This window comes from Thalassophryne amazonica, chromosome 18 (genome assembly GCF_902500255.1).
Source record: "Thalassophryne amazonica chromosome 18, fThaAma1.1, whole genome shotgun sequence".
NCBI lineage: Eukaryota > Metazoa > Chordata > Actinopteri > Batrachoidiformes > Batrachoididae > Thalassophryne > Thalassophryne amazonica.
In genome coordinates, this window is record NC_047120.1 from 58707071 (window position 1) to 58731577 (window position 24507).

General features: G+C 40.4%; 2 protein-coding genes across 3 annotated transcripts in view; one reads left to right on the plus strand and one right to left on the minus strand.

The window, feature by feature from the left end:
* Window positions 1-940: 940 nt before the first annotated feature.
* Window positions 941-22468, minus strand: LOC117530756 (cytochrome b-c1 complex subunit 2, mitochondrial). Its single transcript, XM_034193675.1, has 14 exons — window positions 22356-22468; window positions 21187-21273; window positions 20398-20547; window positions 17579-17643; window positions 17423-17479; window positions 13695-13819; window positions 5485-5582; window positions 5336-5393; window positions 4998-5093; window positions 4680-4876; window positions 2226-2306; window positions 2053-2129; window positions 1437-1590; window positions 941-1271 (listed from the first exon to the last, which is right to left on the minus strand). The coding sequence occupies exons 1-14, from the start codon at window positions 22386-22388 to the stop codon at window positions 1188-1190; spliced, it is 1362 nt and encodes a 453-aa protein (XP_034049566.1). The 5' UTR covers window positions 22389-22468; the 3' UTR covers window positions 941-1187.
* Window positions 22469-23327: 859 nt separating this feature from the next.
* Window positions 23328-24507, plus strand: part of LOC117531261 (NHP2-like protein 1) — a 35985-nt gene continuing 34805 nt past the window's right edge. The window contains exons 1-2 of one of the 2 annotated variants that reach the window (XM_034194279.1): window positions 23328-23552; window positions 23666-23795. In XM_034194279.1, the coding sequence (XP_034050170.1) occupies window positions 23550-23552; window positions 23666-23795 (133 nt within the window). In that variant the 5' untranslated portion in view covers window positions 23328-23549. The remainder of the gene's footprint in view (window positions 23553-23665; window positions 23796-24507) is intronic. The other variant, XM_034194281.1, reaches the window with a different exon arrangement.

Consider the following 24507-nt stretch of genomic DNA (forward strand, 5'->3'; position numbering starts at 1 on the left):
GCACTACTATTATTCTGAACACTACAGTACAGGTTTACTTTGCATCTAGTAACCTCGAGCAATTCTCATCGCCTTTTGGTTGGACTGTGATATCAAGAAAGCCAACAAGTCAAAGGATTTCTGGCAACTTAACAGGTTAAGTGTCAACCTGTCAGAGTACTGAAACCACCAATGCTACTGGCCAAGAACTATGGTGAAAATTTGCATTTTCCCATGAGCATTTGCTTCAATTTCATATCACAGTTGATCTCATTTCACATGGGGAAGAAAATTAGATGTATACAGTGACCATAATACAGACTCGGAGGTCACTGGCGATGACGTGCAGGCAAGCAGGGCGTACGTGTTGTGAACCAGCTTATGTAAGCAGCATCTGAGTGTTGCACTATTTCAAAAAAGAAACTCAGCATTCAACTTTAGGCCTGGTTTTTGATGGTCAAAGTCCTCCTGAGCAGGTGCACCACTCAGAACAAGTCTTTTTTTACCCTCAAACTCAGTCCTTGACCCCCCTGTACTCAGGTCGGGACAGTACAGGAAAGGTGCGATGCACACACTGTCTTGAACTCCTGACATCGAGTGATACTTTCTGTGCTCAGCATGAAAAGTGGAGGCTGATGTGCAGTGAGCCTGCACCAAACCGATTGCAGAGAGGACGAGAGTCTGGCCAAGCTCCAGAAAATTTTGAACCGGTTCATAACTGGCTTGTGTAAGTAAGGCTTCCTGAGATGTGCTGATCTTGGGAGAGCAGCATGTCAACTGCACCCGTTCCAGAGACACATGAGCACGTGCATGTGGAAATGGTGTAAACTAGCAAAGACGTCTGCTGTGCATGCTGCATTACACCAGATGGAAGACAGGGGGCGATCTGACCTTTCCTTCCTTTACAGATTCAAGCATTCTACTCTACTCTTCTCTCACAATGGAACAGTCACAACTCTGCAATGTAGATGAAATTTATTCATTATTTTACATCAGTTTTACAGATAATGTGGACACATGAACGAAGCACAACCATGTGATGCACTCTGGCAACATTATCTGAAAAGACTTAGAATGCTGATAAATACCCAACAGTGTTTAGATATCAGTCAGACAAACCACTTTATAAAAGGCAATGGCCCTATATATTTTTTGTCAAAAAGAAAATTTCTATTTTGTTGTTACAGAAGGTGATTTGACAGAAGATATTAGATCTCATCGATGAAAGGTGTTTTCGTGAGGCTGCCGACGGACACCATAGTCTTCTTACCAGACACAAACTTCTTTGCAGCCTGTAAATACACAACAGGAAAAGAGAAGAACTCTTAAATACAAAAGATTGATTAGAACCCTACAATCATAATCCCACTACTGAACTAAGTTCCTCAACAGTTCTTTACACATACACGTCCATCTGTGTTCAACACACAAAACACTAATGGAATCAAATGTCTTACGTTGGCAACATCATTTAAGGACACGTTGTCAATGTTTTTAGAGGTTTCCTCAGGAGTGTGGTAGAGTCCATCACCCAAAGCCTGAGTGCCCATCTCCTCCAGCAAACTATCCGGCGTCTCCAAAGACATCAGGTAGTGATTCTTCAGCTGGATCCTGCAGGGGAACAACAAATTTGTAAGTCAACAGTCAAGAAAAAATGTTTAGCAGTTCAGGCAATCATCTCAACCATCTCCATTAAAGATCCAGAATATTTCTTGCCAATTCCTTTTAGCTTGTGATGCCGATGGAAATCTGCATCTATTCTTCAGCCACCTGACGCATTAATGCTAGCACTTCTGGGGTCATTCATCTTTTTTTTTTTCCTTCGGATGCTCGTGTTTTTGCTTGTGGCTGCCACAGCAGATCCATAGATGCTGATTTGGTCCAGGATTTCATGTCGGATGCCCTTCCTGACACAAATCAAGAGTACTACTTGCGCTATTTGGAGTGTCTACAGGTGCCGGTAAAATGCTGAATGTCACGTCATGAGTAAGCTTATTCAGTTTTTTTGGGCACTCATCGGCCAGTCTTACCTAAACTGCAAAAAACCCGTATCATAGTTTGAGTATTTCTTACTTGGCCTGAGTCAAGTCGGTAGCTGTGACTCCACCATCAGAAATTGACTTCACTTGGCCAAGAGCAGCTTTGATCACCTGGAAATACAACAGAGCCAAGATGTCACATGGAGAAGGCTCTCTTTCCACCCCCCCCCCAAAAGAAGATGAGGCGTCTAGGTAAGAGATACTCACATCACCAGCAGCAGCAGCCTGACAAATAGTATAGATGCCAAACAGCCCAGAATCAGAGTAGCTTACATTGAAAGCAGTAACCTGTACAGGAATAATTACAGAAAAAGGAAAATGTTTTACAGGTGCACAAATACTACTTTATCTCACCTCTTAGTCTTCCTGGACTAATCTGTCTTTCTTCTTCTTCCCATTTTGAGGTTTAACTGTAGCACCAGACATCTGGATGTGCAGCATTCCCGGCACAGCTACAGCAGACTACATCGGATTTGATATCCGAACCATAGCTACAGAACAAACTGAGAAAACTACAAGCACAACGCGACCAGCATAGTACAAGAGTTTGCTGAAGAATATTTTCTTGAAGCAGTTAAAACCTGCCAAAACTAGACCACCTTGTCATAAGTAAAGCTGAGGTTGGTCCCAAATTGGCACACCTTGCCCAATTGCCCTGAAGCATTTCCCATCTGGCCGCGTTTCGCACCGAGTCCACTTGGGCAAACACACTTTTTTGAAAAAGTGAGGAAGCTTTTTTTTTTTTTTTTTTACCTCCACCAACAAAGTTGGGCAGAGGCTATGTTTTCATCCATTTGTTTGTCTGACAACCTGCAGCACGCAATTTTTCATATATCATTATGAACTTTTTACTGATGATTCATGATAGGGAAGAACTGATTCAATTTTCAAGGTCAAAGGTCAAAGCCAGGAAAAATCTTGGTAAATTAAAAAAAATCCCTATCCTTTAACATTGAACAAATTTTTAAAAACTCATAACGCCGTAAAAAAATAATCAAATTTCTTTCATATTTGACAGCATTATGTAGGATAGTATCCTTTATCGACTGACAAGAGTTCGGTCCAGTGATACAGACCGAACGGTCTGCCCCTAAAAATTGGTCCGCCCTGTCTCCACTGCCCATGCATCATTTTCGGAGCTCTGAGACAGAGTCGCTTCACCCAAAGCAATCAAATGGATTAATGGGATTATTAACCATCAGATGACAAGGTAAATCCTATTAAATCATTCTAAAGTCAGTTTTAAGCAGAAACAAGGCCGTTTTAAGCAGCAAATGAGGTGATACTTGGTGATGGTTTAAAAAGACCGACACGCCGTAAATGCATTAGCTAGCAGCTTGTGTAGCCGTGGCGCTCTGATCACTTCCTCCGCCTTTTATGATGAAATAATGCTGAATTTATGTGGAAATGATTGTTGTACAAAAGCTTCAGATATCTGTCGCTGAGACAGATGATGACTGGAGTGCAGTTTGAAGCAGAAATGAGGTGATAATTCGTGAACCGTGGCTAATGATGCATGCACAGTGAAGGCAGGGTGGACCGATTTTTTGGGGGGGAGGGACTGTTCGATCTACAACACCGGATCTAATCCAGATTACAAATTTTTCTGGCCATTTAAATTTAACATTAAAATCCCCATTTAATGTATATTTTACATTTTATCATACGTGCCCCAATCACACTCATATTTGAAATTGAGGTGCAGACTGGAACTCAATATCGCCTGACAAGTTTGATCCGGATCTGATCCAGATTGGGGATTTTGTGGACATTTGAATTTAATATTGATAATCCCATTTGATGTACAGTTTGCATTATATCTCAATCAAAAGCGCCTCAATCACTCTCATTTGTGATACTGAGGTGCAAACTGGCACTCTCAATGAACAGACTAAGTTTGATCAGCATTTGATCTGCATTGCAGATTTAGCGGATATTTAACATTGAAAAGCCATTTTGATCTATATTTTGTATTATATTTTATCTTAGAAAAAGCCACATCTAACAGGACTTTGACCATGAAAATTTCATCCAAGGTAGAAATTTGTGGAATTGGAAACTAGTGCTGGCGAAGGTTTGCGTTCTACACGTGCAGTGTTCTCATTTTTTTGTTTGTTTTTCCAAGCCACCACACCAACAACTGCACTCAGCTCAAAATGGTACAGAAAAGGCGTGGCACACACTCCATCCTCAGCACCTGTTATCCTGTGCTGTTTTTGTCTGTACCCGATGTGAATATTGGAAATAGACGTGCTAACAAAAGCTGAACGCAATGCAGCCGAGAGTCTGACTGAGCAGCAGAGAACCCAGATCATTTTCAAAACTGGCATGAGTTTAAGGGATCTTCCCTCGAGTTTTGCTGATTTTTGCAAGGCAGCACGCCCACCGTCCCCACAAGTTGTGCCAAAGTGATGCTCATGAAAATTCACCTCCAAACTGCAATTTGTAAGAGTTGCTTTAGTAAATTCTGAATCATCGTGTGCTGTCATTTATTCATTTACATCTAATACTGCAACTTGCAAACACTAACCTGTGGCACAGTTCATAATTATGCAAGGATCTGCATGGGCTTTAACTAAGTTAAAAAGCCCCCCCCACCCCCCCACCCCCGATAAACCATTGTACATGAACACTAAATTCTACAAGCAGTCAACTGCTCACATCAAAGGGGTCAGCCGTTGCCTTGGCAACTGCTGGGAAGAGTTTGCTCGTGGTGCCGCCTCTCTTGATGTGTGGACCAGCTCCGAGCAAATGCTGCAGCACACTGAAGGCCAGAGCATCACTGGCGCCTGATGCCGCCGCCTCAGCCACCACCGCTGCATGGACCAGACTGCTGCCGGTAGACACGCGACTCTCACCTACAGAGGGAATAAAGACCACATGGACACAATCTTGATGAGGCTTCCAAAAACTGGTGCAAGGTCAATGGACAGTTTAGTAACTTGTCCAGATAACGTATCTCCGTTCTGTTTGGCTCACCTCCGCGATACATGGCCTTAGCCCCCATGGTGCCGCTCCCACCTCGGATGTTGAGAAATTTCTCACCAACTTGCTTCAGCACATCGTGTTCCACACCTGGATGAAAGAAACATCTCAGACTGAAAAAAATGATTCTTTCATTGTTTCAGGCATCATTTGTTACGTTACTTTATCACCGATTTCCATTTACTGTCAGTGGCATCATATAACAGAACACGGGGAAATGTTAAAAGGTTGCATGGCAACACGGCATCAGTGTGTATGTGGGTGAACGTAACACTACAACATTACTAACACATTAAAACCATTATTACATCACATGATGTAAAGATTCTTACCAAGACCAACCAGAGCCATTCGTGCACTTGTGAAATTATTCTGAACAAACTCGTGCAGCTGTGAACAGACATAAATAAAGGAAAGAAGGGTTTTAGTGAATAAAAGAACACCTTGAGTGTTATTAGCTGATACCCTGAGAAATACTCACATGTTCAGGCAGGATTTTGCCAACCATGTGGTCTGGACAGTACAAGGAGTTGCAGAGGGCGTTCTTGTAGGCCGTTTCATGTAGAAGCTCAATCATTTCTGCAAAGACAGACAGAGAAGATATTAAATTATAACCATGTTGTGCAAACAGCGATAACTACACTAACAAAAATATAAACGCAACACTTTTGGTTTTGCTCCCATTTTGTATGAGATGAACTCAAAGATCTAAAACCTTTTCCACATACACAATATCACCATTTCCCTCAAATATTGTTCACAAACCAGTCTAAATCTGTGATAGTGAGCACTTCTCCTTTGCTGAGATAATCCATCCCACCTCACAGGTGTGCCATATCAAGATGCTGATTAGACACCATGATTAGTGCACATGTGTGCCTTAGACTGCCCACAATAAAAGGCCACTCTGAAAGGTGCAGTTTTGTTTTATTGGGGGGGGATACCAGTCAGTATCTGGTGTGACCACCATTTGCCTCATGCAGTGCAACACATCTCCTTCGCATAGAGTTGATCAGGTTGCCAATTGTGGCCTGTGGAATGTTGGTTCACTCCTCTTCAATGGCTGTGCGAAGTTGCTGGATATTGGCAGGAACTGGTACACGCTGTCGTATACGCCGGTCCAGAGCATCCCAAACATGCTCAACGGGTGACATGTCCGGTGAGTATGCCGGCCATACAAGAACTGGGACATTTTCAGCTTCCAAGAATTGTGTACAGATCCTTGCAACATGGGGCCGTGCATTATCCTGCTGCAACATGAGGTGATGTTCTTGGATGTATGGCACAACAATGGGCCTCAGGATCTCGTCACGGTATCTCTGTGCATTCAAAATGCCATCATTAAAATGCACCTGTGTTCTTCGTCCATAACAGATGCCTGCCCATACCATAACCCCACCGCCACCATGGGCCACTCGATCTACAACATTGACATCAGAAAACCGCTCACCCACACGACGCCACACACGCTGTTTGCCATCTGCCCTGAACAGTGTGAACCGGGATTCATCCATGAAGAGAACACCTCTCCAACGTGCCAAACGCCAGCGAATGTGAGCATTTACCCACTCAAGTCAGTTACAACGACGAACTGGAGTCAGGTCGAGACCCCGATGAGGACGACAAGCATGCAGATGAGCTTCCCTGAGACAGTTTCTGACAGTTTGGAGTTTGGCTCTCACTGCGGTATTGTATCACTTCCTGTTCCGGAGCACAGCGGTGTTTTGCTGTATCTGTTAATTTTGGCTCTCTGTTGGGACTGTTTACACAGAGACTGCTACCTGCTGCTTTGGACTTTGAACTAATAGTCTTTTTCAAGACTTTTTTACTTTTTTACCTTTTTATTTTTTTTTTTTTTTACTTTTTTACTTGACTCTACTGGTGGTCGGCTCTCACTGCGGTATTGTATCACTTCTTGTTCCGGAGCACAGCGGTGTTTTTCTGTATCTGTTAGCTGTTTGATCTGCGCAGTTAGATTGATCTAGTTATCTAGATTACGATTTGTTTCCCAGTGTAATCTTTACGTGCCTTAACTAAAGCACTCCTTCTGCTGAATCACCTCTAAATTATTTACACATTATTCGCTTTGCGTGTTTTTAGGAATCCCCTAGCTTAGCGTAGCTACTAGCTCTTAGCCGATTTAGCATGGCGGCTTCTCCTGTCTCTCCCGCACTTTTCTGCTCTGGGTGTGAAATGTTTAGTTATTCCTCGGCCTCCTTTAGCAGTAATGGTACTTGTAATAAGTGTAGCTTATTCGTAGCTTTGGAGGCCAGGCTGGGCGAATTGGAGACTCGGCTCCGCACCGTGGAAAATTCTACAGCTAGCAAGGCCCCTGTAGTCGGTGCGGACCAAGGTAGCTTAGCCGCCGTTAGTTCCCCCCTGGCAGATCCCGAGCAGCCGGGAAAGCAGGCCGACTGGGTGACTGTGAGGAGGAAGCGTAGCCCTAAACAGAAGCCCCGTGTACACCGCCAACCCGTTCACATCTTTAACCGTTTTTCCCCACTCGACGATACACCCGCCGAGGATCAAACTCTGGTTATTGGCGACTCTGTTTTGAGAAATGTGAAGTTAGCGACACCAGCAACCATAGTCAATTGTCTTCCGGGGGCCAGAGCAGGCGACATTGAAGGAAATTTGAAACTGCTGGCTAAGGCTAAGCGTAAATTTGGTAAGATTGTAATTCACGTCGGCAGTAATGACACCCGGTTACGCCAATCGGAGGTCACTAAAATTAACATTGAATCGGTGTGTAACTTTGCAAAAACAATGTCGGACTCTGTAGTTTTCTCTGGGCCCCTCCCCAATCAGACCGGGAGTGACATGTTTAGCCGCATGTTCTCCTTGAATTGCTGGCTGTCTGAGTGGTGTCCAAAAAATGAGGTGGGCTTCATAGATAATTGGCAAAGCTTCTGGGGAAAACCTGGTCTTGTTAGGAGAGACGGCAGCCATCCCACTTTGGATGGAGCAGCTCTCATTTCTAGAAATCTGGCCAATTTTCTTAAATCCTCCAAACCGTGACTATCCAGGGTTGGGACCAGGAAGCAGAGTTGTAGTCTTACACACCTCTCTGCAGCTTCTCTCCCCCTGCCATCCCCTCATTACCCCATCCCCGTAGAGACGGTGCCTGCTCCCAGACTACCAATAACCAGCAAAAATCTATTTAAGCATAAAAATTCAAAAAGAAAAAATAATATAGCACCTTCAACTGCACCACAGACTAAAACAGTTAAATGTGGTCTATTAAACATTAGGTCTCTCTCTTCTAAGTCCCTGTTGGTAAATGATATAATAATTGATCAACATATTGATTTATTCTGCCTAACAGAAACCTGGTTACAGCAGGATGAATATGTTAGTTTAAATGAGTCAACACCCCCGAGTCACACTAACTGTCAGAATGCTCGTAGCACGGGCCGGGGTGGAGGATTAGCAGCAATCTTCCATTCCAGCTTATTAATTAATCCAAAACCCAGACAGAGCTTTAATTCATTTGAAAGCTTGTCTCTTAGTCTTGTCCATCCAAATTGGAAGTCCCAAAAACCAGTTTTATTTGTTATTATCTATCGTCCACCTGGTCGTTACTGTGAGTTTCTCTGTGAATTTTCAGACCTTTTGTCTGACTTAGTGCTTAGCTCAGATAAGATAATTATAGTGGGCGATTTTAACATCCACACAGATGCTGAGAATGACAGCCTCAACACTGCATTTAATCTATTATTAGACTCTATTGGCTTTGCTCAAAAAGTAAATGAGTCCACCCACCACTTTAATCATATCTTAGATCTTGTTCTGACTTATGGTATGGAAATAGAAGACTTAACAGTATTCCCTGATAACTCCCTTCTGTCTGATCATTTCTTAATAACATTTACATTTACTCTGATGGACTACCCAGCAGTGGGGAATAAGTTTCATTACACTAGAAGTCTTTCAGAAAGCGCTGTAACTAGGTTTAAGGATATGATTCCTTCTTTATGTTCTCTAATGCCATATACCAACACAGTGCAGAGTAGCTACCTAAACTCTGTAAGGGAGATAGAGTATCTCGTCAATAGTTTTACATCCTCATTGAAGACAACTTTGGATGCTGTAGCTCCTCTGAAAAAGAGAGCTTTAAATCAGAAGTGTCTGACTCCGTGGTATAACTCACAAACTCGTAGCTTAAAGCAGATAACCCGTAAGTTGGAGAGGAAATGGCGTCTCACTAATTTAGAAGATCTTCACTTAGCCTGGAAAAAGAGTCTGTTGCTCTATAAAAAAGCCCTTCGTAAAGCTAGGACATCTTTCTACTCATCACTAATTGAAGAAAATAAGAACAACCCCAGGTTTCTTTTCAGCACTGTAGCCAGGCTGACAAAGAGTCAGAGCTCTATTGAGCTGAGTATTCCATTAACTTTAACTAGTAATGACTTCATGACTTTCTTTGCTAACAAAATTTTAACTATTAGAGAAAAAATTACTCATAACCATCCCAAAGACGTATCGTTATCTTTGGCTGCTTTCAGTGATGCCGGTATTTGGTTAGACTCTTTCTCTCCGATTGTTCTGTCTGAGTTATTCTCATTAGTTACTTCATCCAAACCATCAACATGTTTATTAGACCCCATTCCTACCAGGCTGCTCAAGGAAGCCCTACCATTATTTAATGCTTCGATCTTAAATATGATCAATCTATCTTTGTTAGTTGGCTATGTACCACAGGCTTTTAAGGTGGCAGTAATTAAACCATTACTTAAAAAGCCATCACTTGACCCAGCTATCTTAGCTAATTATAGGCCAATCTCCAACCTTCCTTTTCTCTCAAAAATTCTTGAAAGGGTAGTTGTAAAACAGCTAACTGATCATCTGCAGAGGAATGGTCTATTTGAAGAGTTTCAGTCAGGTTTTAGAATTCATCATAGTACAGAAACAGCATTAGTGAAGGTTACAAATGATCTTCTTATGGCCTCGGACAGTGGACTCATCTCTGTGCTTGTTCTGTTAGATCTCAGTGCTGCTTTTGATACTGTTGACCATAAAATTTTATTACAGAGATTAGAGCATGCCATAGGTATTAAAGGCACTGCGCTGCGGTGGTTTGAATCATATTTGTCTAATAGATTACAATTTGTTCATGTAAATGGGGAATCTTCTTCACAGACTAAAGTTAATTATGGAGTTCCACAAGGTTCTGTGCTAGGACCAATTTTATTCACTTTATACATGCTTCCCTTAGGCAGTATTATTAGACGGTATTGCTTAAATTTTCATTGTTACGCAGATGATACCCAGCTTTATCTATCCATGAAGCCAGAGGACACACACCAATTAGCTAAACTACAGGATTGTCTTACAGACATAAAGACATGGATGACCTCTAATTTCCTGCTTTTAAACTCAGATAAAACTGAAGTTATTGTACTTGGCCCTACAAATCTTAGAAACATGGTGTCTAACCAGATCCTTACTCTGGATGGCATTACCCTGACCTCTAGTAATACTGTGAGAAATCTTGGAGTCATTTTTGATCAGGATATGTCATTCAAAGTGCATATTAAACAAATATGTAGGACTGCTTTTTTGCATTTACGCAATATCTCTAAAATCAGAAAGGTCTTGTCTCAGAGTGATGCTGAAAAACTAATTCATGCATTTATTTCCTCTAGGCTGGACTATTGTAATTCATTATTATCAGGTTGTCCTAAAAGTTCCCTAAAAAGCCTTCAGTTAATTCAAAATGCTGCAGCTAGAGTACTGACGGGGACTAGAAGGAGAGAGCATATCTCACCCATATTGGCCTCTCTTCATTGGCTTCCTGTTAATTCTAGAATAGAATTTAAAATTCTTCTTCTTACTTATAAGGTTTTGAATAATCAGGTCCCATCTTATCTTAGGGACCTCGTAGTACCATATTACCCCAATAGAGCGCTTCGCTCTCAGACTGCAGGCTTACTTGTAGTTCCTAGGGTTTGTAAGAGTAGAATGGGAGGCAGAGCCTTCAGCTTTCAGGCTCCTCTCCTGTGGAACCAGCTCCCAATTCAGATCAGGGAGACAGACACCCTCTCTACTTTTAAGATTAGGCTTAAAACTTTCCTTTTGCTAAAGCTTATAGTTAGGGCTGGATCAGGTGACCCTGAACCATCCCTTAGTTATGCTGCTATAGACGTAGACTGCTGGGGGGTTCCCATGATGCACTGTTTCTTTTTCTTTTTGCTCTGTATGCACCACTCTGCATTTAATCATTAGTGATCGATCTCTGCTCCCCTCCACAGCATGTCTTTTTCCTGGTTCTCTCCCTCAGCCCCAACCAGTCCCAGCAGAAGACTGCCCCTCCCTGAGCCTGGTTCTGCTGGAGGTTTCTTCCTGTTAAAAGGGAGTTTTTCCTTCCCACTGTAGCCAAGTGCTTGCTCACAGGGGGTCGTTTTGACCGTTGGGGTTTTACATAATTATTGTATGGCCTTGCCTTACAATATAAAGCGCCTTGGGGCAACTGTTTGTTGTGATTTGGCGCTATATAAAAAAAATTGATTGATTGATTGATTGAGTTTGTGCAGAAATTCTTTGGTTATGCAAACCGATTGTTTCAGCAGCTGTCCGAGTGGCTGGTCTCAGACGATCTTGGAGGTGAACATGCTGGATGTGGAGGTCCTGGGCTGGTGTGGTTACACGTGGTCTGCGCTTGTGAGGCTGGTTGGATGTACTGCCAAATTCTCTGAAATGCCTTTGGAGACGGCTTATGGTAGAGAAATGAACATTCAATACACGAGCAACAGCTCTGGTTGACATTCCTGCTGTCAGCATGCCAATTGCACGCTCCCTCAAATCTTGCAACATCTGTGGCATTGTGCTGTGTGATAAAACTGCACCTTTCAGAGTGGCCTTTTATTGTGGGCAGTCTAAGGCACACCTGTGCACTAATCATGGTGTCTAATCAGCATCTTGATATGGCACACCTGTGAGGTGGGATGGATTATCTCAGCAAAGGAGAAGTGCTCACTATCACAGATTTAGACTGGTTTGTGAACAATATTTGAGGGAAATGGTGATATTGTGTATGTGGAAAAAGTTTTAGATCTTTGAGTTCATCTCATACAAAATGGGAGCAAAACCAAAAGTGTTGCGTTTATATTTTTGTTGAGTGTACTTCAGTTTCCTGACTATACTGTACTGACGCCTACTCTGTTCAGGTCTGGCAAATAGAAGGACTTTCTTAAAAGAAACATGACATTTTTAGCTACAGTTTGCCAGAAGGCACATGGAAGACTCAGTTTCCTTGTATAAAAATCCTTCTCTTTGCTACTCCACCATGAAGTTGTGACTGGTGATGCAACCATCAAGTTGCATTATGTTTAGATTCTCCAATCACAACCATAGAAATGCATAACTCTTTCAGAGTTGCTAGAGGTGTTTTGGTGGCTTCCTTCACTTGTCTCATTCGTGGACAGTCAGTTTCTGAGAATTGGCTACTCCAGACAAATTTACCATGCAGTACCAAACCATACGAGTATGCCTTTCTTAATGATTGATGTAAATTAACGTATCCGTGCCCTGAGTTGTGCAATAGAAAAATCTGTTGTCAAAAGTGATGCTTTACTGTAAATTCATCAAAGAGTGTCATACGTTTTATATCTATACTTTTTATTTCACTTTATAAAAGCATTTTGTTTTGTTTCTTTTCTATGAATTTAGGACATTTTAAATATTTTCACAACACAAAATGGGTTTGTTTGCATCTATTTCTAAATATATTTTAAAATGTGCACTTAAAATACAGATGTGTCTGTAAATCTGACCACGACCGTATTTAAACTATACTACAAAATATTTGTCCTATCAGAACAGTTAGGTTACTATGCTTCTGCTTGGCACTACATCAGACAACTTAAAAATAGTCATATCAGAGATGTTATTGTTTGTACTGTCCTAAACTTGATTAAAATATGCCTCAACTTTTTGTAATTTTTCACCCAGTGATATTGAAAACGATAAGAGCATTTTCTTGGGTATCGATATTGAATTTGAAATTCTGGTATCATGACAACCCTCGTCATGAGGTCACTGGACAGATGTGTTTGGCAATGTCCATCTGTTTGCAGGAGAAAGAGGATCTTTAGGGTCGTGGTCTTAGTGGATGGTTGTGAGACTTGGACACTAAATAGTGACCTAAGGTGACAAGTGAATGTCTTTGGTATCTGTATTTGGTGTCTCTGGAGGATCCTTTGTGTTAAACAAACCATTACTTAGGGAAACTTAGAAAGGCTGTACTACTTGCACCATGAGTGAATGCCAGCTTCAACATAATGGGCATGTGACACGTGTCTCTTGGTATGATCCAGCATGCAGGTGCCTTGGTGTTGTGGTCCCCTGCAACTGGAAAAATCCAAGGGGGTGCCCATGTATCATCTGACTGCCACAGAAGTAGATGGCTACTTTTGACAGGTGCAGACAGACCAGCAGCCTGCCAGGGTGGTTGCAATCCAGGATGTAGGGCAGATCTAAGTGAACTTTAACTGACAATGTAATAAGTGAAGCTGATATTTCTAGTCAAGCAAGTGTTCCGTTCTCTTGCTCATAAGTTGGACTACAAACTACTTAGTCATCAACCTACGCAAATGTTTGAAGGCAAGTCTTATGTAAAACAAGTTGTCAAATAAGGTCCAAATAAACAGTTAGTGTGTTTGAGCACCTGTTGACATGGAAACTAAGATTTACCTGTCTGAGTGCTGTGTGCAGCCACAGCCTTGTCTGTATTCACTCTTGGCGTGAGGTCTAACACTTCCCATGGTCGGAACTCTTGGGCCGTCGTCACATTGATCAAATATTCCATCAATGTGTCGCTGCAGACCAACAAACAATAAAGAAAGAGAAGTTAACCTGTGCATATGTGCTGTCATCCTGCTCATCAATCATCTCTTAAATATCGGGAATGGAATCAAGAATTCCAAACCCATGGGATATTGTATAATGAAGACATTGCTTGTTGTGTTTATCAGTGGCGCCATGTTTTTTCTGACAGTTCGGTGTTGCAAAAGCTCATGCCAAACTGTGTATCTAGCAAAAAGGAAAACAGCTGCATTGATGCTGAAAACCTGTGTAGTTCTTGATTTTTCAAAGAAAGAAAACTGATCAGGAATCAGTAAGGGAATTACTAAAGAATCAGGCAGATAATCAGTGTCGATGATGGCATCGGTATCAATAAAATCTCACCAATTCCCATTTGTAGGCCAGTAACTATCTGTAATGTTTGCTGTCTCCAAACATGCAACTATCTTGTAATGACAACCACACATTTATGTCAAGCAATCTCTAAGAGCCTAGGACATTCAGCAAAGGGTGGACCTGTGTCAGGGGGCGACCCCTCTCTGGCAGCAGGTTTACAAAATACTTTGCATCTTTTAATGCATCACACACATGACAAATGGGGAAGGAGGGGAAGGGGAAAAAAAAGAAAGAAAATAATAATAATAAATAATAATGATAAATTAATAAAAAAAGTTAAGGTAATTAAATTAATAAAATGAATGTAGCATAATTGTATATATATATATATATATATATATATATATATATATATATATATATATATATATATACACTCAACAAAAATGTAAACGCAACACTTTTGGTTTTGCTCCCATTTTGTATGAGATGAACTCAAAGATCTAAAACTTTTTCCACATATACAATATCACCATTTCCCTCAAATATTGTTCACAAACCAGTCTAAATCTGTGATAGTGAGCACTTCTCCTTTGCTGAGATAATCCATCCCACCTCTCAGGTGTGCCATATCAAGATGCTGATTAGACACCATGATTAGTGCAGAGGTGTGTCTTAGACTGCCCACAATAAAAGGCCACTCTGAAAGGTGCAGTTTTATCACACAGCACAATGCCACAGATGTCGCAAGATTTGAGGGAGCATGCAGTTGGCATGCTGACAGCAGGAATGTCAACCAGAGCTGTTGCTCGTGTATTGAATGTTCATGTCTCTACCATAAGCCGTCTCCAAAGGCGTTTCAGAGAATTTGGCAGTACATCCAACCAGCCTCACAACCGCAGACCACGTGTAACCACACCAGCCCAGGACCTCCACATCCAGCATGTTCACCTCCAAGATCGTCTGAGACCAGCCACTCGGACAGCTGCTGGAACAGTCGGTTTGCATAACCAAAGAATTTCTGCACAAACTGTCAGAAACCGTCTCAGGGAAGCTCATCTGCATGCTCGTCGTCCTCATCGGGGTTTCGACCTGACTCCAGTTCGTCGTCGTAACCGACTTGAGTGGGCAAATGCTCACATTTGCTGGCGTTTGGCACGTTGGAGAGGTGTTCTCTTCACGGATGATGCGAAGGAGATGTGTTGCACTGCATGAGGCAAATGGTGGTCACACCAGATACTGACTGGTATCCCCCCCAATAAAACAAAACTGCACCTTTCAGAGTGGCCTTTTATTGTGGACAGTCTAAGGCACACCTGTGCACTAATCATGGTGTCTAATCAGCATCTTGATATGGCACACCTGTGAGGTGGGATGGATTATCTCAGCAAAGGAGAAGTGCTCACTATCACAGATTTCGACTGGTTTGTGAACAATATTTGAGGGAAATGGTGATATTGCGTATGTGGAAAAAGTTTTAGATCTTTGAGTTCATCTCATACAAAATGGGAGCAAAACCAAAAGTGTTGCATTTATATTTTTGTTGAGTGTGTATATATATATATATATATATATATATATATATATATATATATATATATATATATATATATATAGAGAGAGAGAGAGAGAGAGAGAGAGAGAGAGAGAGAGAGAGAGAGAGAGAGAGAGAGAGAGAGAGAGAGAGAGAGAGAGAGAGAGAGAGAGAGAGAGAGAGAGAGAGAGAGAGAGAGAGAGAGAGAGAGAGAGAGAGAGAGAGAGAGAGAGAGAGAGAGAGAATTACCATCAACACACACAAGAATAGTCCTTTTAAATAGTCATTTTCTGAGTAAATGTGGGGAATTTATTGACATATGAAAATGGCTTAAGGAATGACACCAGCAATATCAATAGCAATTAAAAAAAAAGGTAGTAATAATAATAATAGAAATTAAAAAAAATAAATAAATAAAATGTTTTGATTGACAATAATTATTGTCATTATTACTGTCTAGTATGGTGGGAATTGTTTTTATCATCATCATTATTATTATTATTATAGATACTCATCACTAATATATGATATCAATTACATAGTAATAAAAAAGGAATATTGGTCACACTCGGTAGTCGTAATAACGTATGGGTATTTGGGGGTGGGATTAAATAAGTTTGTCTTCATCCCACCCCTTTTCGGGTTAAGTGCGCGGGTATGTATGCGTGTATGTTTGTATCTCCTGTTCTTTTCAACCCAATGTGGGTAAATGTAGATGTCAAAGAAATGCTTATTTTGTAAAACTCAAAATAAATGATCAATCAGTCAATATGTATGTATATGTACGTGTATATATGTGTGTATATATGTATACGCATATATGTAGTATGTATGTGTATATATGTATACGCATATATGTAGTATGTATGTGTATATATGTATACGTGTGTGTGTGTGTATGTATGTATGTATGTATATGTGTGCATGTATATATATGTGTATATGTGTAGGGGTATGTATATGTATGTGTAGGTATAAATGTATGTATGTGTATATATATATGTAGTGTATATTTATTTATGTGTTAGTGGGTATGTATATAGGTATATATGTGAGTGTGTATATGTGTGTGTATAAGTGTATATATGTATATAATGTGTGTGTATGTATGTACGTATACAGGTATATATGCACGGCCCAAGCAGAGGGTCACCCCCTAGAGCCTGGTCTGCTTGAGGTTTCTTCCTAAGAGGGAGTTTTTCCTCACCACAGTTGCCTAGTGCTTGCTCTGGGGGTCGGCAGGGTTAATATGGAGTGACTTGGGCCAAGTTTGCTGTGATTTGGCGCTTTATACATAACATACTTATACATGAATTGAAATGTAATTGAATATTGAAGTGTATGTCTGTGTTGATATGTAGTGTGTTGTGAATTTGTGTATATGTTGTTATGACTGTTATAATTGTTGGACTCATTCTAGCAGGGGTTGCGTTGATAAGCTTTGCTTCTGCCCACACCCTTTCGGACTCACAGGTTTGTTTATATAACATTCATATTATTGGTATGTTTCTGTTCTTTCGGATTTGTGTGTGTGCTGAATAAATCCATTCATTCATTCAATGTTCATCCATCCAGTATGCATCAACTCCAACAGACTCAGTGCCCATGTGTCTTCATTAAAGCTACTGGGAGAATATTACACTGCATCTCTTTGGAACAAAGTGTTTTCCTGGACTACTGCAAGCATGTTTCTTTGTTAAATTCCCATTCTGAAGTAGTGCAGAACCACTGCTTTGTAAAAACTCACACGTCATCTCTCATACAGTCAAGGGTGTAGATCATGTTCTCTCTGGATGAAGTCACGCTGAAGAGGAATAAGTGTGGTGAGAAGAAGAAACAGTCACTGTATGTTCAAATGCTCAGTCATTCTTTGGGTATTTGCAAGGTCAAAGAGGTTACCGACCTCAGGCTGCCCCCCACTGCCTCAATGCCACGGCATATCCTGAAAGCAGACGCTCCTTTGGTCGTCTGAAAAGTAAAATATAAACAAACACCAGGCTGTCAAAGAACACATGTATCCTGCTGCAAATATCTGGAAAACACTTTTTCCATCTTGTGATTTAGCAAATATAAAAAAAAAAGGATGACTTCATGAATATTTTAAAAAGATATTGCAACTACCAATGATTTATAAAGCAGCTATTATGAAAACAAGGACTTGCAAATAATATATATTCATTTCCATCTCACCCTGTCCTCTTTATCTTCCTCTGTCATACCAACCACCTGCATGTCCTCCCTCAGCACATCCTAAACTTCCTCTTTGGCCTCCTTCTTCTCCTCCTGCCTGGTGGCTCCATCCTCAGCATCCTTCATTCTCCCTATACATCCTGGGTCCCTCCTCTGCATATGTCCAAACCATCTCAATCTTGTCTCTGAATTTGTCTCCAAACTGTCTTCGCTGTACTGTCCCTCTGATATGTTCCAAGACTTTACAATTTTAAGTCACCAATATGATCAAAATTCACTTTGTCTACTTGAGAAGTACAATGCATCTGGAAAGTATTAACAGCACTTCACTTTTTCCACATTTTATGTTACAACCTTATTCCTAAATGAATGAAATCTGTTTCCTCTAAATTCTACACACAATACCCCATAATGGCAATGTTTTTTTAGATTTTTACAAATTTATTACAAACAACAAAACTAAGAAATCACATGCACATAAATATTCACAGCCTTTACCATGAAGCTCAAAACTGACCTCAGGTGCATCCTGTTTCCACTGATCATCCTTTTTTTTTTTTTTAGATGTTTCTACAGCCTAATTGGAGTCCACCCGGGGTAAATTCAGTTAATTGGACATTATTTGGAAAGGCACACACCTGTCTACATATAAGGTCCCACAGTTGACAGTGTATGTCAGCTACCTAAGCGCCTCAAGAAGCCACTCCTTCCATTTGGCCACCTGGCAGCCCACCTGAAGTTTGCCAAAAGCCACCTGAAGGACTCTCAGACCATGAGAAACAAAGTTCTCTGGTCTGATGAACCAAAGATTGAACTCTTTGGTGTGAATACCAGGCGTCAGGTTTGGAGGAAACCAGGCACCATCCCTACAGTGAAGCATGGTGGTGGCAGCATCATGCTGTGGGGATGTTTCTCAGCAGCAGGAACTGGGAGACTAGTCAGGATTGAGGGAAAGATGAACGCAGCAACGTACAGAGACATCCTGGATGAAAACCTGCTCCAGAGCGCTCTTGACCTCAGACTGGGGCGACGGTTCATCTTTCAGCAGGACAATGACCCTCAGCGCACAGCCAAGATATCAAAGGAGTGGCTTCAGGAAAACTCTGTGAATGTCCTTGAGTGGCTCAGTCAGAGCCCAGACCTGAATCCGACTGACCATCTTTGGAGAGATCTGAAAATGGCTGTGCAACAACACTCCCCATCCAATCTGATGGAGCTTGAGAGATTCTGCAAAGAGGAATGGACAAAACTACCCAACAATAGGTGCACCAAGCTTGTGGCATCATGTTCCATCAAACTTGAGGCTGTAATTGCTGCCACAGGAGCATCAAAAAAGTATTGAACAAAGGGTGTAAATACTTATGTACATGTGATTTCCTTTTTATTATTATTTTGAAGGGAAAAATTAATTTACTCCATTTTGGAATAAGGCTGGAACATAAAATGTGAAAAAAAGTGAAGCACCGTGAATACTTTCCGGATGCACTGTAATTTAGGCTTTTGACTTGTATTGGTTAAAATACAGCAAAAAGACGACGGGGGGTGGGGTGGGAGTGTTTGATCATCGAAGGGTAAATTTGGTGAGCATTACAGTTGCTAAGTCCGCTTGCAATTTGTGACTTTAGGCATTTGGGTGTGTGCATGTGTGTATATTAGGTTGCTTTAAAAATAAATTATAGGTTGCTGTTCTGTGGGCTTCTTTAAAAGGTCTACTGTGTCAGTTGTCAATACAAATGTTAGTTACACTTACAATGTTTTTAGTTAATCTGCATTAATAAGTGAATGGGAAAACCAAAGCTCTCAGTGGACTCTGGATATGCACTTTATTTTAGAAGTTGGGAATTCCGAGTTTCCTTTGAATCTAGCATAAACTTCAAAACTTGGCACATATGAATGTGTTTCCTCCTTTACATTGTCAGCAAGATCCCACTGCGCAAACTCACCATATTTACTACAGAATCTTCCCAAATTACATACTTTATCCAGAGGCAAGTTAGCTGTAGTTTTGTGATTATACCACAGAAGTAAAGGTACTTTTTAAATGCTATAACATAGAAAATTGACAATTCTGTGAAAAATTGAGAGGGAGTAGTTTGCATTTTAAAACCATTAAAACACTAAAAATCAAGCTCATGATGATGGTGCAGCTTGCCAAAAACAAATTTTCTTTGAAAAGTTAGTTTCAGAAGCGTGAATGATAGTAAATGAGGGCATTGTGCCAGGAGTTATAAAAAACAAACAAACAAAAAAACACCATAAGATCAAAGTAGCAACCAAGTACCACTACCAACCTATCAGATAATCACTGGCACATTAGTGGTAAGAAATATGGTCAAGTACATGTATTATTTCTAATAAAGAGGACATGCACATGATATCATTGTTTTTGTAACATGTAACTGTCAAAAGCGACTAAAGCACTCTGAGGCCATGATTTTTTTAACAGTTTTTAATATAACTAGAGCTGTTTAAAAAAAAACAAAAAAAAAACACATGGCCCTTTAGCAAAGAAACGGTATTCGGGTGCTATACCAGGCTGGAGGCCAACCGAAGCAGGTGGGTGACTCCTGGGGTATCAGGAGTTTCATAACGACTGCCAGCCTTAACAAACACTCCAATCTTGGAAAGTGGGCAATAGTTCTCCAGTGAGGCGATCACCAAACCACTGGGCAGCCTGGAGAACTGGAGGAGGACATAAACAAACATTCATCATTTCTTTGACAGGCAATATACTGATATAAAACATGTCAGCCAAAACCCAAGTTCCATAAAACTAAATCTATCATTCAAAACACTTTAAAATCTGCTGTCATTCAGTTCCACTAACAACTTGAGCTACATGTGTTAGCCAACATCAGGAACTGTGATCAGGCCCGCAAGTGGTCCAGGTCTACCTGACCGGGCCTATGAGTGAAGCAGGCCTACGTTGTTATGGTTAGAATTAATCTGCCCATAAATGAGCCTGGCAGAGGTCACCAAAAGGTAGGCCTGGTCACCATGTATTACCAACAGGTAACCCTCAATGCATCTCTACCCTTCAGCACAGCCCACCTCATTCTTCGACAACATACAAAGGGTGATTGAGTCTGACCCAGAAAAAGTAGGGTATGGTTCTCCATCTTTTGCATTCTGAGAAACCAACTTGTACAACAAATTGTACCCAGTGAGTCAAAATTTAACATAATTCTCAAGAAATGCTGGTTTGGAGAAACATGTCCTTTTTCTGGTTCAGGCTCAAAATTTCCCAATCACTCCTCATACATGGACATAATAGTGTGAGCCGCCAGCCCATAGGGAACGCTGGAGTGCACCATCACTGACCTGCACTTCCTGCGGCTGCAACTTAACATGTTCAGCAGCCTTATTGAACTCCACTGCATGAGCAGCCTGGGCCGCGAAAAGCCTTGTCTGGAAAAGCAGAAAGTATATGAAATTGGAACATTACAAGAATCATGTTTCAGCCACAGACATTTTTATATGCAGTTCCGCAATTTTTTATAGCCCATAAACATTTGGACAAATTAACATACTTCTTACATAATGAATAAAATGCTATTTTTATAGACAATTTTCTTTTTGACAAGTCAGGGGATGAATAAATAAACATTTACAAGTGACCATACAAGAATAAGACAAGTGAGGCAAGCCTCCAAGACACCAACACCAACTCTAAAGGAGTTATAGGCTTCAGAGTCTGTAACTGGAGAAACTATAGTGCAAGTTTTATCTGCAGCATCATCAGTTGTACAGCTTCATGGTGGAGTGGAACAAACAAGGATTTTCATGCAAGAAAACAGTTCAAACCTAGGCTCCAGTCTCTCATGTGCTTTCTGAGATACTGCCATTAAAGTTCACATAGTTTTACAAAAATCCTCTGCTCCACTCCACCGAGAAGCCATCCAAAATACTCATGCACCTATTCCTACACTGAATGTGGAACTTACTCAGTCTGGAAAAAGAAACACTTCTGCTTATTGTTAACTAACTAAATATATATATATATATATATATATATATATATATATATATAAATCGAATAAATCAATGAGCTTTATGGATGTACAAATTCAAGACAAAATAAACAGGACAAACAAATAACGATATTCAACACAAAGCAAACAAATGAGAAGTACTTACAGGTAAATAACAAGTAACATTCTCTACACAATTAACTATAATATTCCTGCAGAAATTGTATTTCAGACTCAAAAATAATATTAAGTTCCAATGAGTACAATGCTTTAGCTGATCCTGATTAGGTTGCAATAATGATTTTACCTCTTTAAATGGAGCTGTTAAAACCGATATGACTATTTTAGAAAAGTGACGCAAAGTAATATGCAGCTAACTCTGCTAGCCTCTGTGCTAACTGCTCTGGTCTCCACCGCCTAGTTTGTCGGACATCGTCCTGGATTTTCAGGTGGAAAAACAAACGATATCGGTGATTATATGCACACACAAATATATAACACAAATAAATAACGCCTTACTGAAAAGCGAGTAATTTCGCGAATCCCCTTCATTCTCTCCTTCAGCCAGGACGATATGGCAATGTCCTACTACCCACAATCCCTAGCGCGTTCTGGAAGCACACATTAAGTGCATCAGCGCCACCTAATGTTCTGGAGTTGTTACTGACGAAGAATACAGACAGGATGCACAACGACCCTGACAAATTAATAAGTTCCTACTTTTATCTGATATTTGATTCTTCAATTTTTCCATTTGTTTGTCTAGAACTCAGTAACTTCTCAATGCATTTTAATGAATATTTTACAAATGATCTTCATATTTAGAAAGATGACTGTTAAACATTTATGGCCATGAAAACATTATAGCCAAGGTCTCAAAAAGTGTTTGATGGATTTCCTTCATATTTGGCAGAATGTTTGTACCAATCTGTAATACTGTTTTAAATATAATTGTGACAAATATGCATCAATGTTTAGTCAAAGGAGGCGTTTAAAATTTTTTTTGATCAGAACACTCCAAACTCCAAAGATATTCAGTTTAGAATTATATAAAACAAAGAAAATCACCAGTTACTCTTAAAAAAACAGCAATAACCAAATTATTTATTTAATTATTTAAACAATTTGTATATGATTAAAAATAAATGTTGACTGATGTTATATTCTATTAAATCGATCAATTAAATTTAATTGTTGTGGTACCAGTTTGTTTAAAACTCCATAAACACAAAAGCAGCACATTTGACACAACTTTTTACCCTTGACGTATTTATTTTCTTTTTTATTTATTTTGTAATAATGCCTCGATTTTCAGTCAGTCAACTTATTAATGTTGACACCCTATAATTGCAATTAAAAACCGTTTATCACTACTTCTAAAATACCCAGTTTTTCATTTTTAAAAGAGATACGTTTATTTAAGAAATACACCGAAATGCAGACATGGCTAGTTTTGATTTTATTTTGAAGTATTTCCTCTTTTTGTACTACTACATCCTGGTTCTCAGAGCGCATGTGCTTGTCTTTACACATGTGGTGAACGTTTATGTTGCGTTTAACGTAGTTTAAAGTTATAGTTATTAGAAATAGCGCTCCAAAAACATAACTTAAGATATTCGTTTTTATATATATAGTAGCCCTTTCGATCTTAGCTTTCAGAAACAGTCCTCCGTGAAGCATTTCGCCGAGAGGGCCGGAGAAACAAAACCCGCGATGGTGAGTGTGAACAAGCTAACGCTAACTTAGCTTGCTCAAGTAATTAAATCTGACTAACCGGATAACTTTAGACACGTCTTTCCTGGTAGTTAATATTTTATGATGTTGTTTAATATTATCAGACTGATGCCCAAGTGAACCCGAAGGCCTACCCGCTGGCTGACGCCACGCTGACTAAAACTATCCTGGACTTGGTGCTGCAGGCTGCTAACTACAAGCAGCTGAGGAAGGGAGCTAATGAAGGTCAGCAAACTACACCACCCATTGTAAAATACCTAGCATCGCAGTTCACACACAACCCTATCCATATGTTTCTTGCTTTAAACTCAACAGTTGCCTCCTGTACAGCTTTGATTCCGTGATGTCCACTTTTATGTTACGATAATCACAGCGGTTCATTCTTACTGAATGCCGTATGAAGTGGTGGAATACGATACCGTAATAAGTAGAAAGTTTGAATAAAATATGGACATTAACTGGGTTTTCTCTGAGGTTGAATGAATGTTATCTACTGTGCCTAATTGGGTTTTCTAGAGCCCTTGGAATCACGTGACCAGCGGTAGGGAGACAGTCTCGCTACCACATGTATTAATGTCATAGTTTTTGGTCCATATTGCCCTTATGCCTGGTTCACACGGCAGGATTTTAAAATTATCTGTAGGTTTTCAAAATCCGAGAGACCACACACGTGAAGATAAAAAAAAAAAAAACACGGTGAAGTCAACACACCACACATGAAGAGATTTCACACATGAACATTCCCAGATCAGACAGGAAATCTCAATCTCTCAAGGTTAAATATGACATCTCCAGTCCACTCAGGAACGATTCCTTCTCACGCACATATGTGAACAATTAAAAAAAAAAACTGGCTTGCAGCACTTCCTCACTCTCCTCTCAAACTCTCTTATCACTCTGTTAAATAAAAGGACAAAAAAGGACATGAGATCTGCTC

Bases quoted from the DNA above. Each gene is read 5' to 3' on its own strand.
- LOC117530756 (XM_034193675.1), bottom strand. From the start codon at position 22,388: ATGAAGGGGATTCGCGAAATTACTCGCTTTTCA. The intron at 21,274-22,355 runs GTAAGGCGTTAT...CTGCTTTTCCAG, and splicing joins GCGAAATTACTCGCTTTTCA to ACAAGGCTTTTCGCGGCCCA. The intron at 17,644-20,397 runs GTATAGCACCCG...TTTACTTTTCAG, and splicing joins TTCGGTTGGCCTCCAGCCTG to ACGACCAAAGGAGCGTCTGC.